Genomic DNA, 19600 nt, shown 5'->3' with positions numbered 1-19600 from the left:
CAACCAGGTTTCGGCAATGAAACACCACTCCTTTATGAGAATACTTTATATCTAATACATGTATTAACCAATTGTTTACTATGTGATACCAAATGGTGAAATTTCTAATTGCAGTTTATTAACTTGCGTTATTTATTAGTTTATTTGCATTTAATATTTTATCATTTTCTCTACTGTTACTTTTTTACTGTCTTTTTTATGTGATAACTCAGTATGAAAATCCTATGACCAACAAGACAAAAGAGTTTTACATTAAGAGAATAATTAAAAATGAGAATGTATTATTTCAATACTGAAACCATTGATCTTGTTTTAACAGATTACAAAGCACATAAAATTTGGTGGGAAGATGGAAAAGCTGATGACAGATGTAAAATAGATACCAATGGCTGTCCTTACATTATTCTGGGATATGATGTTAGAGAATGTCAGCATGGTCCTGACCGAAACATCAAAAAGAAGATCCAATATAAGGCGGAAAAAGTATTTAACCTAAACAAGGATTTGTATAGTAATCTTACTGTACAAATTCTTGACTTAAACAATATTACATGTGTATTTGCGATTTACACATATATTACATTGTACCATTAACTATATTTCAAATGATAAGCATGATAAGGTAGCAATTTCAAAATTATTAGAGAGTTTTTTGCCATTACTGACAATTCCTATCTGGTACCCGAAACCAGTAAAAGTCATTTTAAATAAAGAAACAACAAGCATGATCTTCTTAAACCATTCTTTATAAACTTGTTTGATAAATCGCTATTGCACCAGCTACTTCCGAAAGTGTTAATAGGTTTTTGGGTGAAGATTGCATGAAATGGTTGTGGTTGTCTTACAATTGGTCCAAGTTGTCTTGGCCAGACTTGTCTTTGGTCTAAGTTCTCATGTATTCACCTTTAATATGCATATTACAGTATGTATTGTGTATCAACCAAAAGTGAAATATCACAGTTCATATAGTTTTTCAAAATTCCCTTTATTAAACCAATAGTATTTGCTAAAATAATTATATTGTATTTTATGGGAACATCAATAGTGGTATGTTAATGTCATTTTGTTTTGCAGGAAGAAAAGTCGAAAACTGACCATAGCTATGTTATGAAAGGCAGGACTCTGATTCAAAACACTAAAAAGATGATATGTCCTGCCAGGATAACCCAGAGACGCATTATTAAATTTCCAGGATACAGGGTTTGGTTTTTTTTATTTACAATTTTATACTGGGACATATTATGGTATACTATTGTCTGTCTGTTCAACAATAACTCAAAAACGCTTTAACCAATTTGTATGAAACTTTGCTGAATTGTTTATATCATTTGATTTTTATAAATTTTAGATTTTATATGTTGATTTTTATAAATTTTAGATTATATGTGTCAGAGTTATTGGGTGTTATTCATTAAAAGAAGGTGATTTTCCATTTTTCTTACAATAACTCATAAATGCTTTAAGTAGTTTTCATGAAACTTTGGTGACTGGTTTAAACTTTTAAAATAATCTCACTTTAGTTTTTTTATGCCATCGCGTATGGCCATCTTTGTGACGTAGATCAGAGACTCCGCCCAGATCAAGCAAATTTTTTTTGTTTAACAGGCTCCTGGTCTGTCATTCTTAAACACCTATGTATGTTTTCTAATGCAATACATTGGTTGAAACTGTTGAAAAACATTAGTGAATTGAAGAAGTTTCAACATATGTTTTTGTAGATGTATTTTTGTATTTAAGGGGACAACTGTTTGACTATCAAATAACATAGAAGTCAGAGTGAAAAAAAGTGCATTTTTATACCTGCGATTCCATTCTCCGTTCGTGTGATGTTTCAACAAAATATGGAATCATTTCAGTTGTTGATTTAGTATTGAAAATTTTACTGAATTATCTCTTATTAAATATGGTTTTGTGTGTGTAGTTCGTGTTTCTTTTAGAAAGAGGTCAGGTGCTCTTGTTCATTCATAAAATTATCGTTCATTCATAAATTTATCGTAAAATCAAAATCACTACACAGGTTATAGTAATGTAATCTTATCTCACATTTCTGATTTAATTAAAAGTAGCAGAGTTTACACGTTCTAATAACTCTTGACATATTTTAATACTTCCATGATGTATCGGGCCCTTCTATTCTAATTGGTGTTGATACTGATAGACTCCGTGCTGTAATAAATCCATTTTATCGACAGTGTAAAATGATTACCTGTAATCTAAAAATAGAAAAAAATAAACTGACCTATTTTGTTAATTTGTTTGCGCAAATAATTTAGTGGAACGAAACCTTTGTTAAAAACACATAACAATAAGTTAGTTTTCCTTTTTTGTCATAACTCTGTAAGATTTATCCATCACCTTATTAATGAAATGGACCCATCTAAACATGATAGACGCCAAGTCAAGATGAAGAGATATTCACAATTTGGTATTTTCTTGTTTCATAGATTGAAAAAAAGTACGTCCTTTTGGATATCAAAACGGGGAATGCATGACAAATGTTGAAATAATTATCCTCGTCTTTCCAGTGGACAAGTCTACTACGTTTGTTGACACTCGACGGTCCACATGGTCCACCGTGTTGGCAATTTTATTTCACATGTTTTCGAAATATTGAAGATCATTTTTCGCAATTTTTCCTGAAAATTTATAAATATCAATGCAACGTGGAGCTGTTTTTTTCTGGTTCGTAAATTGACGATTTAATGTCATGTTTGTCTGTGATACCCTCTTTTCGGAATTGCACGAGGATGGCACATATCAACTGAGCAATAATGTTTGGGACTTAGATTTAAGAAATGATGACAAAGTAACATTAGGAAAATATTTTTAGTATGCTGAAATATATATTTCTTTTTTACATGTTTAATGTCTTGTAAGATATTATTTTTCTTTCCCCTTTTTTAACATTTGCGTCTGGAAAGTTGAAATGTTTAACTGAATGGTTAAATTTAAATCAATTATGAAAATTCTTAAAATTAAATCAATAAAGGAAATTATTGCTCAGTTACAAACACTACCAGGGGATAATCCATAATGATTTCTTCGTTGGGTTATATGTTTCAGCACATGTATTTGCCTCCAACTTTAGCCTGGTAAACGTATCATCTCCTTGTGAAATGTAAAACATATTAAAAATGACTTTCTGCTAAAGTTTTTTATTGATATAAAGTTAAAACATTCTTACTTCTCACAAGACTCCTGTCAGGTTTATTCTCATTCTTATACATGTGGATGAAAAATAAAAGTCACAAAAACATTAACTTGGGAGCAATTGCTTTTACAGCCTTTAAGGCTTTGATAAATTTTTGATATGACATTGAGTAATTATAGACCTTTATTCTTTGAAAAAGTGACAGGCATAGTATTCCATACCTTATAGTGTAATGGAACAAAAAATCAAGGCTTTCTAAAATTTGGAATCAACCCAATGTGAGCATGCTATACCATGTGATAAGTTTCATCAACTTCCTGTTTAACAATAATAACAGGGAGGTATTTTCGGTAATCAATTACACATTAACTTGTTTTTACTATTTTTATTAACGTACAGAACATGTACACAATTACCCTTTGATTCATCAATTGTAATCGTTTGTAGGATACTGCTATTTAAAGATGTTTGCTACTCTGTTTCAAAATAACAAGGTTTTCTAAAAGACTGTTATAAATTGATAGTAGATAAATAAAGGAATAAGAGCAGCGACCATCCTTAATTATTTATAGAAAACTGAATGGTTTTTAAAGTTAATTTAGAAATTGGTAAGTAAAAGGTTTTATTCTATTTTATCAATCAAAGGAGAAATGCTCAATTGCTTTCTTTATTTATCAGTTAGAAAATAGTGCAAGTAAGTGGAGAAGGAAGCAGACTGCAAAGACTCTTCGCAAAGCTTTGGAAGAAGAAATCCACATGTATTATCCAACTGTAGATGACCATAAAAACCATATAATAGGAGAGGTATCAAAGTTGAACAGTTTAATAGTTTGATATTTTGTTAGCTCAACTAGACATTTTAATGCCTCTAGCTACTTATTTTCTAGTTTTATTCCTTGGTTAAACTTGTATATATATTGAAACTGTTAAGTTTACACTATATCCCAGTAGACAGACCTATATATATATATGCCAAACATATCAATTCATTCCTACTTGTATTCTTTGCTCCATTTATGGTATTAGAGGAGCATTAAGTTTTTATGTCTATGGGTCCATCAGTCTGTCAACATGCAACTTAGTACATATTTACTTTATTAAGTGAACCTTTCAATAAATTTCATGGTTCAGTGAAAATAGAAAAAGGATGGTGCAAGCATGTTTTTTTTATCATAATTCTTTTTGTAATATTTAGTGGTTATTATTTTGAATTCAAATACATTTATACTTTTTACAGTTTGCTGGACTGTGTCAACCAGTTGGACCAGAAGTTAAGGCAAAAATTAGACAACTGGTTGGAGATGGAGTGACAAAAGTCTCAGAGATGAAGAGACATTTAAAAGTCTTTGTTAAATAAGAACTACAAATTGAGGACCAGACCATACCCAGCCGTCGGTTTCATCCAACGGACAAAGACATCAGGAACCATATGGATACAACCAAAAACAAATTCAGGTATAGATTTCTTTAGGTTTATCAATGTTTTGAATCGAGCTTAAAATTAATTTTAAATGTATGAACTTAGCAAATCATTCTAAATTTCGGCAAAATGTTGTAAACATATTTAATTAAAGAAATCGTTAAAATATATATAGCAAAGGAAGGGGGTGAAAGGTGTTTTTAGAGAAAATGAGAATGTTATTAAAGAATGAAATAATATTTCTTTATATAGGGGAGGAGTGAATAATTATAATTATTTGATTGTGGATGTGAATCAATTGCTACTTATAATAAAATTTTGCACAGCTTTGAATATCAGTATATTTTGTTCTACTGTGAGTGTATCGGAGCAAAAAAGTAAGACATTAGTGGACATTCTGATTGGAATCTGTGAATGTGTCTTTGGCGAGGTACATTGAATATTTTGCATTTTAATAACAGTGTTCTGTTGTTTCAGGGTCTCCACAAACACACTTCGGGGATTTTAACAAGTTTCTGTCATAGAGGTGTTTGTTGAGTCCACTACAGTTCATTCTTATTCTCGCATGATATATTTGACCAGACCTGGAACCACAGTAATAAAATACAGGCTTAATTTCACAGTTACTTTTAAAATTATTTTTGGAGGCGAGAAGGGACGGACTATTTTGTAGTTCAATAGTCTGCGAATTCCAGGATTTTACTGTTGATGAGAGAAAATAGTTCGAGTATAATGTTGTTCTAGCTGCAATAGGTTGAAAATCATTCCCATTACGCGTATTATATTCATGTATATTACGGAATCGTTCAGGTAAAATATTATTAAGATAAGATGGAGTAATATTGTTAGACATGTTGTACAAATATGTAAGTCTGTGGGCCTCTTGTCTATCCTTTAATTTTTCCCATCCCGTTTCCTTATAAAGTAAATAAATAGATGTTAACAGTGTTCCTCCAGTCACAATCCTTGCAGCCTCTATTTGGACACTTTCTATTTTGTGAACAAAAAACAATGTAGATGTATCCCAAACCACATCAGCATATTCAAGAACTGGCCTTATATAAAGAAAAAAGTGTTCTAAAGTTTTTCTGTTTAAAATAAGTTTGTTACTTCAAAAGAAGGTGATGAAAGTTGCCTTCAGTAAATTTTTAATCCATTTATTGCATTAAAAACGTCATATTCCTTTCTGATGCCTGTCGAGCATTGTTTATTTATGTAAATTTTCTCTGTCCGCCAGCTACTACGGTAATCTGTATTTTTATGATAATGACTACGGACAAAAGAATGGCACAGCTGACAGAAGAATATTTATCCAAAAAGGAAAAATTACGCATTCCCTACACATTAACAGAGTTTTGATTAGATCTACTTGATTAATGTATATATATCCATGTATATGCATTGTTTAAATTTATTGATTAAAGTTGCTTAATTTATAGGGACTATTATACCAATATCAATATATTATGGCCCAGTTTAACTTTTGTTAAATTTATAAATCTTTTAGTCAGAAACACTCCATTTCATTAACATGATTAACAGAATAGTTTTTTAATTGAATTTTTATTGATATATTATACTTTCTTTTCCTTTTTGATATTAAAAAAAAATCTTTTAGTGCTAGATATTTAGTTGGTAATTTCTCATAAGAGGACTTATATAATTGTGCTCCCAGAAACGATAAACTTAAAACAACTTTGAATTTGAAATGTTACTTTAATTGTATACTCAGATATGAATTGAACAATATAAAAAGAAAATAAGATAGATTCATACATATGGTCCTTATATTATACAATGTAGTAAAACCAAACATTGTAGCATCCCAAGCGAAAGAGCACTTCTCTTTCAAATCTCACCACTTCTCCCTATCAGTTTGAAATAGAGAAGTCACCTCTACCTATGATTCTGAAGTAGTGTGTGCCCTGAATGATACATATATTTTTGTATATGTTTTCTTTACCTGCAGATTTTCCAAAGACGATCAGACTAATCTTGAACATTTAGTTAAAGGATGGACGAAGACATTTCCAGATGATAATTTTTATTTAAGAACATGCTTACAGTGAGTACTTTGGAAATACAACATAAAAGAATAGATTTGATTTTAGATAAATTTTATGATGTCTGAGCAATAAGTCCTTTATGTTTGTTTTTTTTGCTCACACATTGTTGTCAACATAATGGAATTCAATGCGACTGTCAAGCAAGTGATTGGTTTAGCTAGCTATAAAACCAGGTTTAATCAACCATTTTTCTAAATGAGGAAATGCCTGTACAAATTCAGGAATATGACAGTTGTTTTTCATTCATTTGATGTGATTAAGATTTTGATTTTGCCATTTTATAAAGGACTTTCTGTTTTGAATTTTCCTTGGAGTTCAGTATATTTGTTATTTCACTTTTTTCATTATAAGCTATTTCTATTTCCATTTCTTAACTTGGTCTATGTTTGCCTGTTATCAGGGGTCGAATTTAATCTTTTTTGTGAACCGGCCGACCGGACTAGTGGACTGAAAAATCTACTGGTCCGGCTCCAAATCTACTGGTCCTGCAAAAATGACATTCGTTTGACCAACATTAAATTATATAAATGATAGATGTTTACTTTTATTTTCATGCTTTCTTTTACATATGTTAGACAAAAAATGCTTTCCTCTCCTTTATTCCTGTAGAATTTTGGGGCTGTTCTGGTTGTTCATGAGCAAGTACAGAATCTGAACTTAAAATTTGAAGATCCTGTTACAAAAATACTTTTCTCATCTTCTTCTTCCATTAACACCCATATATCACAACCACAAATAATAATCATACTAATAAATAACAAAAAAGAGTTAAGTGCAATACCACACGACAGAGCCGAGGGCTGGTTAAATAAACAACCATTTAATAATAGTTATCATATACAAATTATGAATCAGCTCGAAATGTCATCATATATATATTTCAATGAACATAATAGTTTGTAAATCAATCAATCTCTTAATGCATGATACAAAATATCAAATAGCATGGATATAAAAATTAACGTGACCTATTGAGTAGACCATGTCGTGCCGAATGATTTAACCGCCAAATCACACAAAATACTTTTACCTAAAACGCCATCTATGGGCAGACAATTCAGAAGAAAATAATTTCATTCTAATTCATAAAATCAACCGACTGAAATTATATTAGGTCTGTCACTGCAAAGTTTTCACAGGTTATACAATTCATTACAATGCAATCGACTATATAATTTATCCACTCACGATCTTTTTCCCAGGATTTTTGATATTCACGTTTCCTTTTGTCAATTTCATAAACTTTATTCCGGTCTTCCTTTTAAATGTCACTAATTTTATTATTCTTTTTGTCCGGCGGTTAATCTCCTTCCAAAAATTTCCACATTTTGTGTTGTTGTGAAGGACCCATACCCAAAATATTAATTAGCATGATCAATTGTAATACTAACTAGTACCATGTAATTGATTTCGCAGATAATTTTTTTATAAACAAACTGAGATTACAATGCAATCTTTGATTTTTATCGACAAATTTCTACTGGTCCACCGGAACCAGCAGCTGACAAAATCTACTGGTCTCGACCACCGGACCAGTGCTAATTTCTACCCCTGCCTGTAATTAGTAATTGTTCAATATTTAAATTTAGCTATGGCATTGTCCTTTTATTTTTGACTTATAAGTTTGAGTGTTACTTTGCTATCCTTTGCTTCTCTTTCAGCACTTAAAGAAGCTGTTTATTTTTTTTTGGGGGGAGGGCTTACTGCCAACATCTCATTACATCTGATACTATGGTCTAGGACAGACTGTGTGACTTAAGTATTTGTGTACAGACTAATGTAATTTTTATTTACTATTACAGTGGACCAGAGGATAAAACATCTGATGAAAAGTTTGTATTTGTTCACCAGAGCAGATGGCAAAAAAGACTGTTGAATTTATATGGCAAAGAAATTTGTTTGCTTGATGCAACATACAATACATCAAAGTATGATTTGCCACTGTTTTTCATTTGTGTAAACACCAATGTAGGGTATATAAATGTTGCAACATTCATAACAGCAGATGAACTTGCAGAATCTATCAAGGAAGCACTACAAAAAATCATGCAGTGGAATGAAGATTGGGACCCCCCTTACTTTATGACTGATAATGATCCCTGTGAAATATCAGCTATAGAAGAATCATTTCCAGGTAAATCTTACTGAAGCTTATTTATTTGATATCATTCGATGTATTGTCAAAAACAGTCTATTAATATAATTGGTTTAATTTAAAGATTTGTTGCACAATTTAGCTGAATACAACTTCTAATAGATTTCCACATATGAAGGAAAGTTTTATAGTTCAATAGCCATACATTGTACATGTAAATGGTTTCACAAGGATACATGCAAACCAAATAGATAGAAAGAAAATCAGCATTGAAAATATTTAAAAAAGTAAAATATTAATGAAAAAAACTGCATAAAAATTAAATGCAGTATTTATTTTTCTACTACTTGAATGTTATGGACTTCTTGTATTAAACTATGCAATACTTTGTTTGATAACATAAATTCAGTTACTAAAATGAAAAGCCCTTTAGATTAAATGTTCCATTGAAAAACACTATCACAGTACTAAGTACTAATGGAAGTTGATTTGTATTATAAACATACATAAAATTTTAATTTACAGATTCTACAGTGGTAAGAATTTCACACAATACATCTGTGTATAGACAGATCTTTATTTTGGTACTGGTTACACACTTTAAATACTCATTATGGTGCTGGATTAAAATGCCCACATTAAATGTGTGGTAGTGCAGGAGTAACCACTAAACATATATCTTCTATTCCATATTATATTCCATATTATATTTCATATAGTGTATTTTTGTTGGATATAAATTTGTCTTTTGTCAGATACTAGAATGTGTTCAAAAATTTCAGCTGAAGAATTAAAAAATCAAAAGTGTAAATAAATACTAGATGTTTGAAATATCCCTTTTTATATTTGATACATATCTTTTTGCATAGCAATAAACTATTTCCATAGAATGTAACTAAAATTTAGAGAGCAATATTCTATGCTATTGTACTGCAATCAGTATATATTTTTTTCAATTGTCATATTTATTGTCTTGGGTAATCATAGCCAGTAAATAGGTGTATAATATTGCACCAGTGCAAATATAGCTTCTAATTATCCATGTCATCAGTGACAAATAATTTCTAAAGCATTTTTTTTCAATTTAGCTAAATGTTTAAAGGCTTATTGCATGAATATTGGTGAATATTATTCTTCATAAAATATACACTTCACTAGAAAATATTCATGCAACAACCTATAATATTATATTGCTTATCTTCATGCTTCTTCTTGCAGTGTTGTATTTTATTATTATGGTGTAATGCATTTGAAGCATTCTGAACTTTATTCTTTATAGCACAAATTAATTCATTTTCACCTTTTTCATACATCACTATTTGCCACCTTTTTTATTTGTCATCCCTTTGCACAAAATGATAATACACATATTATGCCATTGTGTTAATTTCTTTACAGGTGCTAGATATGAGCATTCAATTTGTTTTTTATTAAGTTCAAGTTTTGTACGGAAATTATATTATACTATACTTTAGTTAACATTGGAGTTTTAAAAGAGTTATTTATTAAGTTGTATGCTATCAGATTTTTTAATGACATCTTGAATAATACATTAAAAAAGACAAACTTGATCACAAAATATTTAGGTACCATTTATAAGTTATTTTTAAAAGATGGTGTTGTTTTTGATTTGTCTATCTAAATTATATCAAAATATATTTTTCTGAATCAACTCAGTTTAACATTTTGTTTAGGATGTCAAGTATATTTATGTGACTTCCATAAAGAACAAGCATGGGACAGATGGTTGAAGAAACAAAAAAATGGATGCACTGAAGCAAAAGAAGAATTAAAAAAATTGTAATTTATTATATCTTATTTACATATGTACCAGTGTTTGTAATCTTTCCTATCTTGAGAATAGTTGGAAAATAGCAGTTTTAGAAATTGTGAACATTAATTTTTGGGAAAATTATATATGAAAAGTTTATATGAGCATCGTTTGGAAACCTTAATGTTTATGCACTTGAAATGAAAATTATTTGACTTATTGCCTTAAGAAAGATAAAACATGAGCTGTGGTAGGAACAAATTATAAACATAAAAGTACAAAAAATATTCAACAAACCTTCAGATTGAACTATGTTTTGATGCTTCTTTTGTAACATTGTGGAGAACCTGTTCAAATATCCAACTATTCTACATGAAGGATTTTAAGTACAAGAATCAATGCATCTTTTATGATTACTTCATTAAAATGAATGTGGGATGGTAGGAAGGAACTTCCAAATTCACTAAAAGCCAATATTATTACAATAATTTTGCACATATATATGTAAATTGACTTACAGTCATAAATGACTAATGACCCATGTTAAAAAATAAAACTTGCCATGCTACTACCCCAATTATATTTAACTGTAATATACCCTGTATATGTCATTATTTTTTTTTTTTTTTTAATACTGGATTAAAATCAGTATATGACTGCTAAATTGTCAATTTAACTCCTTTGTTTTCCTGTCTTAAGGTATTGAGTTTATATTATTGATGATTTCAAAGGTCAGTTTGTCACCTCAATTTTCCTGTCTTAGGGTATTGAGTTTTTATTATTGAGGATTTCAAAGGTCAGTTTGTCACCTCAAGGACAAAATCTACCATGAATCAGAAAATTTGAAATATATAATTGGAGGAAATTTTTGTTTTCAATTTATGGTTTGTTCCACCCACCACCTATTAGAAGAATACCCTGAACATCCTTTTCACTATAAATTATTACTCGACTTCATTTCAATTGTTGCAGATTTAGGGCATTAAGCAGTTCAACTTCATTAGATGAATACCACGAACATGTTTTAGAGCTGACTACACACCGTGTATGGCAATGTAACCAAAGGCTTAGAAATTGGTTCGAACCATGGTGGCTTGGACATCGAGAGGTAACATAGGAATATGTGAAAGCTTCATGAATTTTGGTTCCTGACTATTCTAATCACTAGCTTATATCTAGTACAATATTGGAAGTGTTTTTGTTTTGAAATAAAAGTTAGCAGTAAATATTCAGTCAGGTTCAATTTTGATTCTTAAGTCATACAAAATGTAGTTGAAATCAGCTGTGAGAAATTACTGCTGTTTTATAATATTTTTTATCCAAATATGTTTGAATTTTATAATGCAAAAACTAAACAACCACAGAGACTATTTCTATTCTTTATTAATATTGACCTTTCAACAATTCTTGTCCTTATTACGAAAGTTTTATAAGTTAATACTGCTGTTTCTATAAATTGGTTTGTGTAACTCGCCAAAGCAGAAATCTATAACAGTTAAAGAAATACATTCAGCAATTGTGCAGGAAAAATTAAAATGGTGTTGAAATCTTCTTGGAGGTTTCCAAAAACATATAAGCACATTCCAAATTGGTATAGTATTATTATTTAACGAAACAATTTTAGTTTATCAATATTTGATATCATATTTCAGAGATGGGTTAGACATTTCAGAGACAATCTGTTTAACATCAGAGTCAACACTACGAATGGACTGGAAAGGCAGCATCTTAGGTTGAAAAAAGACTATTAAGCAGAGACAAGTGATACTTCTCTGTCTAGTTTGCTGTCCATAATTATTCACAGATTTTTACCAGCGAGCTATGAAAGGTTGTGTTTATATGCTTATCTGTTGGATTAAATTTGAGTAGCTAGTATTAGAAATAATTAAGATCACATCAGTTATCATCTAAAAAGCTTTTTATGTTTTTCATTTCTGCAGATTTTCTTAAACAATCTTTCAATATTTATTTTTCAGATTCTTTATTTGTTTCTGTAAACTTGGAACAAATGTTCATTGTGAGGTGAACTTTAGCATTATTTTCATTCAACAGTTGCTAAACCACTATATTAAATCATGCTTTTTCTACAGAATAAGGTTAAATTTCTGAATGACACCATCCTAAATTATTGAAGGCTATAATTTTCATTAACCATAATATCTTTATTGTAAATAAGATACACCTTCATGGATGTATGTTAAATTTATGAAATATGAAGGCTTAATAGGTTTGTTTTATAGTGCAATAGAATTATACTTGAAAAATAGTTTACATTGAAGGTTGTAATTTAATCTAATGCTTTACTTTAGGTATACAGAAAACAATGTTAGAAGTCTGGAAGGATACAGGACATATGCAGATTTCATTCCCAAATTCTTACACAACCGTCCTACTAAATTTGTAAGCCACTGCCTTGCAAGAATGCCACCATCAATTTCTGAAATTCCATTGGAAAACTTTTCGGCTGTTGGAGATTGGGAATTTATTGTTCAGAGTGTGGATTCCGATAATGTTTATACCATCAATCTGAAAAAACCAGAATGTTCTTGTATGGACTTTCAGAAGAATCACTTACCATGCAAGCACATTCTGTCAGTGATTCACACTTTTCCAAATTGAGACTGGAACAGCCTACCATCTGGCTTTAAAAATTTTCAAAATTTTATCGTTGATTCTAATATTGCAGAAGCTTGCAACACCAACCTGATACAGGAACCACACCAGAACACATCAAGGGAAAAAATCACCACAAGAAGAACTGTTAAAACTAAAGCAAGTCTCACGAAATGTCTTGAGCTAATGAAAAAAATGGAGACATCCTTATATAACATTCCACATGAAACTCTAGATAAGCTTATTCCAAAACTAGAAGGCCTGGCACTTGACATTGACCAGATTATTCCAACTGACCATGGATTGCCAGTCAGATCAGAAAAGTCAAGATATAAGTTAAACAGTAAAGGACATTCAAAGAAAAAAAAATAATAGATAAATCAGGTATGATTTTCAACCAAATCTTGTCCAATCAAAATTCCAAATAATGTTTTTTCACTGATGCCAAATGTTTGTATATTTCCTCCTGTTTTAACATATTTAATTATTTGGTATTTGTTTTATATTCTGTATAATCTGCAGTGTAACTTCTTACTGCAACAGGTAAATCTAGTACATACATTCCTATACAATTTTTATTTTCATTTTCAGTGTATGCAAATGAATTAACTGGTGTGGAGATTGATGAAATACAAGGTAAATTTGTCTTTTTTCATTGTTGATAACTCAAGTGTTGTATATATATTCAGCAATTTATTTGCACATGTCATAGCAAGCAACAGTTATCCATTTGATAATTCAAAAATTGAATCCTCATGAGATAAGAGTCAGTTAGAAATTTTATCAGGACACAAAGTTTGAATGCATTAATTAGGAGTGATTAGTGATGAGTAATAAAGAGGGTATGGTTCTATTATAAACCCTTCAATACAAAAAGAAGCGATGCCTCGTATCTTGGAGGTCATGAGTTTGAAACCTAGGCAGGTTACACATAAGACCTAGAAATTCCACAAAGAATAAAATTGAGAATGGAAATGGGGAATGTTTCAAAGAGACAACAGCAGAAGGTCACCAACAGGTCTTCAATGCAGCGAGAAATTCCCGCACCCGGAGGCGTCCTTCAGCTGGCCCCTAAACAAATATATATACTAGTTCAGTGATAATGAACGCCATACTAAACTCCAAATTGTACACAAGAAACTAAAATTAAAAATAATACAAGACAAACAAAGGCTAGAGGCTCCTGACTTGGGACAGGCGCAAAAATGCGGCGGGGTTAAACATGTTTATGAGATCTCAACCCTCCCCCTATACCTCTAGCCAATGTAGAAAAGTAAACGCATAACAATACGCACATTAAAATTCAGTTCAAGAGAAGTCCGAGTCTGATGTCAGAAGATGTAACCAAAGAAAATAAACAAAATGACAATAATACATAAATAACAACAGACTACTAGCAGTTAACTGACATGCCAGCTCCAGACTTCAATTAAACTGATTGAAAGATTATGTCTTCATCATATGAATATCAGGCACAATCCTTCCAGTTGGGGGTTTAGTATCATACCATCATAACATGCATGATTATTAAGGAGTACTAGCATAGACTCAGCAGGTCAGCTTGAAGTCAGAATAATGTGTCAGTATAGGGTAATATATCTGCCTGTGGACTGATACTTTCTAAAAAGGCACATAAGTAGTAACTATAGTACAAAGTAGGGTTTGGAATTTCAGTCCTAGAACGAGTTAAGGGGATATGGGATCAGGAGGAAGAAACTGGTTATATAGTTGCTAAAGTTTTCAACATCAATATAACGGATGGTGATATTAGATCCCTTAGAGATAAAAACTGGCCTACAGATCAGGTTAAGTATAGTTCCAAATAGATTTGAGTGCACAAGAGAAAGTTTTTTATTGGCAATTATTATAATGTACAAAAGTTGTGAGGAGAGAAATATTAATTGAATATAATAGTTACATGCTTATTAAATTTTTATGTATTGCAGGGGATTGGGAATGCTGAATTCCATCCATCAGTATGTCTGTTCAAACTATAATGCACTTTCACACCTATAGTTGCAAAAAGATTTTTATGATAATTTGATCAAACTTTATATATATAATAATACGGTGATGTGATATGAATGTCAGTGAGACAATTGTCCATCAACAATAAAAATAAGAGAATGTAACTACAGGTCCAATGACAGGCTTTAGTGAAAGAAATCAAACTGAAATAATTAGATGTGTATAACAGTAAGAGTAGTCTAATATTTCTATTTTTAATTGAATTACAACCTACAATTTTAAGGTCATGGATGCTTACCTAGGATGCCTTGCCAACTGGGAAAATGACCAGCATAGAAAAGTTTTTCGAATTCCAACAGCTGCAATGACCAAAATACTGAATGGAGAGTGTTCCATTAACACAACTTTACAAAATGTATGTACTTCATTAAAAATAAAATCTATAAGATGGGGCATACTGTTTTACCCCTGTAAATAATGATGGTTAGTTCTTCCCTACTTTACTTTATGTTTTTTCCTTCTTGTTTGATATATTTTTAACATATGTTTTACCCAACTTATAGTACCGCTTTGATATCTTATTTTTCCAAGAAGTTGTAGCAAGAAAAATCTGGAAAAATACCACATATTATACTTGAGAACTGTACTTATAAATCAAGAACAAAAGGAATTAATTTTGGTGTGAAGCCAACTTCAGATATTTGTAATTCAATAGAATGGTGATATGTCTTCAATCTAAATCTTAATCAGTAATATCTTTTCTCCACATCCAATGATAAATATCAGTGTTGAAAATCTATTTCAGTTATATTAAAGCTCTTTAGGAATCGATTTTATTTTAATTGTTCCTATTCAATCTTTGTATTTATTTTATTTGGTAATTTTGTACCTGGTGAATGATATAACAATACATGGCAATATTTGGTTTTTTTAAGGTACATCTGATGGATTATGACATTCTTCTTGGTGCTTACTATCAAGATGGAGCTCACTGGGATCTTATGGTATTCCAGAATTTTATGTTTAATTTTAAATATTTTGTACAATTTTTAAAATAGAGTCCCACTCGCTGAAATGTCTAGCCTGATTAACTGATCATTGATTTTATGTTGATAGTCCTAAATATAAGGCTTTACTACAAGTGTCACTTAAACTTATCATGATCTAAGTAAATTAGGCCAAGGTCTGATAAACCAAACAAAACACCTTACAATCATCCATGCACATAGTTGACCTATTGGTAATAGTTTCTAAGAAACAAATTTAACCAGAAAAATTTAGCATTGACTAATAAACCATGAAAATGAGGTCAAGGTCAGATAACACCTCCTAGATAGACATATGCACCTTACAATCATTCCAAACACCAAATATAGTTGACCTATTGCTTATAGTTTAAGAAAAAACAAACCAAAACACTGAGCTGAGCAATGAGCAGTGAAAATGAGGGCAATGTCATATAAAACTATTATCATGGTGCATTCCTGTCCTTCAGATATGTTAATTGAATTTATAATTTCTTCTTAAACAATTTATTTTAGATAATTGAACCTATGACTGGGAGCCTATACTTTTATAATCCCTTGGGGGAAATCGAAGGTCAAAAGAATAATATTCTGCTGAACTGGAGGTAAAGGTTTGAAAGTTTAATATCTGTTAATGTCTGATGACTTTTAATTAACTTTAATCTGGCATGTATAGTTTGCACTGGTACATAGTCCACACCACATCCCCTTCTCGCCACAAAATTTCAGGTAAAAAAAATGTAACTGTTAGAAAATGTCTAATGAAACCGGGAATTTCACAATGTGTGTGGTTGTTTGCAGTATTTTCATGGAAACCTGTTTTCAATCATCAAACAGAAGTTGAAACTGCTTGTAAATGATTCTAGAACACTTCACAATTGTTAAAATAAGTCAAATTCACACAAAATTTCTTGCTTATCGTACTCTATAGTCCGCACCAAGGCTTCCAAAACGGTCATACATTCCGGACATTTGTATACTGTCCGGTAAAAGTCCGGCTGGGCAAAGCATGAAACGGTCATCTACTTTTTAGTTTTACAAGGCTTTCTTAAGAGACGGTCATTTTAACATAATTCACGATCTTTTTGACCCAACCTTTTGCCTTTAACAGCCACACATTTCCGGTCATAAAAGTGACATGATCATTAAGTACTATCAAAACAACCCCTACTTTAATACCTTCTCATTTTAATCAAGGCTAATTAGTTGTCGAACAGCTAAAATTTACCTGTTCAGGTGACAGGTAAACTATTATGAACTGGACATTGATCGGTCTATTCAAAGTTATTTTCTTACATTTCAGCGGTTTGCATCTAATTAATTTAGTCAAAAAGATTTAAATTATCAGAAATACGTTTACAAATATGATTTGATGAAAAAATTAAAAAGGTGAAAATGAAAAATCGTCATAACCACGTTGTTTGAACCAGAGACATGTCTCTGTTTGAACTAGTACACGTGTGTGCATGTGCGCAGGTGTGAAATTTAATTATGCATCCTAATTTCTTCAAAAAATGCTTAAATTGTCATTGATACCTTTATCTCACGCTTATTTCGAATATTTTCTTGAAGAAATAACGTAGAAAGAGCTACGTACACTCATTCATGCTTTGCAAACGTACACAGAATTTACGTATCCGTCTCTGGTCCATGCTTTACCATTGTCAAGATAACATCCGGTATAAGATTTTAACGAATTCAAAGTTTTTGACAACGTTATTTTGCACAAATAAAAAGTCTAAGGCAGATATAAGTACGCTGATGTTGCACACTCTGAATGATGCACTGCCAATTTAACAGTTTACGTCAGAACTTTGAATTTGAATCAAAGAAAGTTTAATATTGTTTTTTTTTAATGTCAATCATTGCCATTGGGATGGCCAACTCAGCAACTGAATACCATAATTGCCTTTTGTTTATTTAGTCTTAAGGGATTAAAATCGGGATAATATATAAAATGTCCGGCTGGCTAAAAATAATTTTGGAAGCCCTGGTCCGCACCCCTGTCTGGCAGTTTCAATTTTGGAGAATAAAACCACAAACTATACAATTCTTTATCTGGTATAATTTTTATTGCAAATCAGAAATGTTTGGAAAATATATATTGTAGTTTTGAGATGAATGGGTTTTGTAAATTTACATAAATGTACATGAAATATTGACTCATTGTGTTCAGAAAAAAATTCTACTATTGTATCCATTTATAAACATGTACAATTTTACCTGTTTTACAGAATGTTTATAGAGAGAAGAATCATGATTGGATTAGAGATGGATAAAAACATGACTTGGAATATGATTCCCAAACAACATTCTAAACAACATGATGGAAGTAGTTGTGGTGTTTATGTCTTAATGGTATATAGCTGTATATCTTTGAATAAGTATCTCATTTTTAATCATATTAAAAACAAATTGAATCTGAATGGTTTGAGCTGGGTTGGATAGAAATCAACCTTGTGCAAATGAAATCAATACATCTGTTAACCTATTTTGGGTTGAAAATCTCTCAGGAAAGTCTAATTGTTTGAAAATTGAGTTGTCAAAAGAACCCAACAAAACAGACTTTTATTTTGTATTTGAATGTTTCAAAATAAAATCTGGTACATGTATACATGCACTTAGGTTAATTTCTATCAGATGTACCTCATTTATTAGAGTAAACATGTCTATTTAATTGATAAAAACAAACACTGTTTATAAATATAATATATGGGATTAAAAACATGCATGAGCCATATCTGTTAATTGATTAAAAGGATTCGAATTAATAAATACACACATTAGTTGCTAAGTTTACATTACACAACTGCTTTTTTTATCTAGTTTGCAGAACGCCATTTAAGAAATGAACAACTAACTGATATTGGTCCATATGAAATCAAGTTGGGTAGGAAAAGAATAGCCAATAAACTTTTATGGTTTGAAAGTATCACTATTTACATCTAACCTTAATGAATTCTGTATAATATACTTTCTTATTACCAACAATTAAAAAAAATATTTTTCTTGGTAAATTTCAGAAGTTGAGATCAACCTATCTTGAAAGTTTTAATAAGATTGTGTTCAATTATAATTTCAATAAATATTTACATGAATTTTCAATCACATTTTTGCATTACATTTGCAAAATGGGTACAAAATTGACTTACAAAAAAAATAACTATTATCAAAACACCTGACTATATTCATAATACCTAATGTTATACATGAAGAGTTTTGTCAACATTTGAGGAGGACACTAATTATCTGATCACTACTGATGTGGACTAAATTGTTGGACTACAGTTTTAAAAGGTGTCTACAAAGTAAGGAAATGTGTATAAAGCATTTGGTGTATAAGAATTTTATAAAGATTAAAATGTTGATATCAATGAAAGTAAACAAGAGACTCTTAATACAAACCCAAATGAATGTGAGGTGTATGTTGAAATAGTAAATCTGTGCTTAATAATGAAATACCAGACAGCAATATGCTACATCCATGATAA

General features: G+C 30.6%; 1 protein-coding gene across 1 annotated transcript; it reads left to right on the top strand.

The window, feature by feature from the left end:
- The first annotated feature begins 276 nt into the window (after positions 1–276).
- Positions 277–19058, top strand: LOC127733657 (uncharacterized). The gene is given in 17 exon segments (XM_052242973.1): positions 277–483; positions 1075–1200; positions 3830–3955; positions 4389–4606; positions 6541–6636; positions 8440–8771; positions 10427–10532; positions 11476–11611; positions 12156–12235; positions 12813–13483; positions 13708–13752; positions 14791–14921; positions 15368–15499; positions 16020–16088; positions 16626–16714; positions 18344–18467; positions 18936–19058. Coding segments are annotated over 17 exon segments (2811 nt in total).
- The last annotated feature ends 542 nt before the right edge of the window (positions 19059–19600 follow it).

Source organism: Mytilus californianus, unplaced genomic scaffold, assembly GCF_021869535.1.
Source record: "Mytilus californianus isolate M0D057914Y unplaced genomic scaffold, xbMytCali1.0.p SCAF_3, whole genome shotgun sequence".
NCBI lineage: Eukaryota > Metazoa > Mollusca > Bivalvia > Mytilida > Mytilidae > Mytilus > Mytilus californianus.
This window is presented reverse-complemented; position numbering and strand designations above follow the sequence as displayed.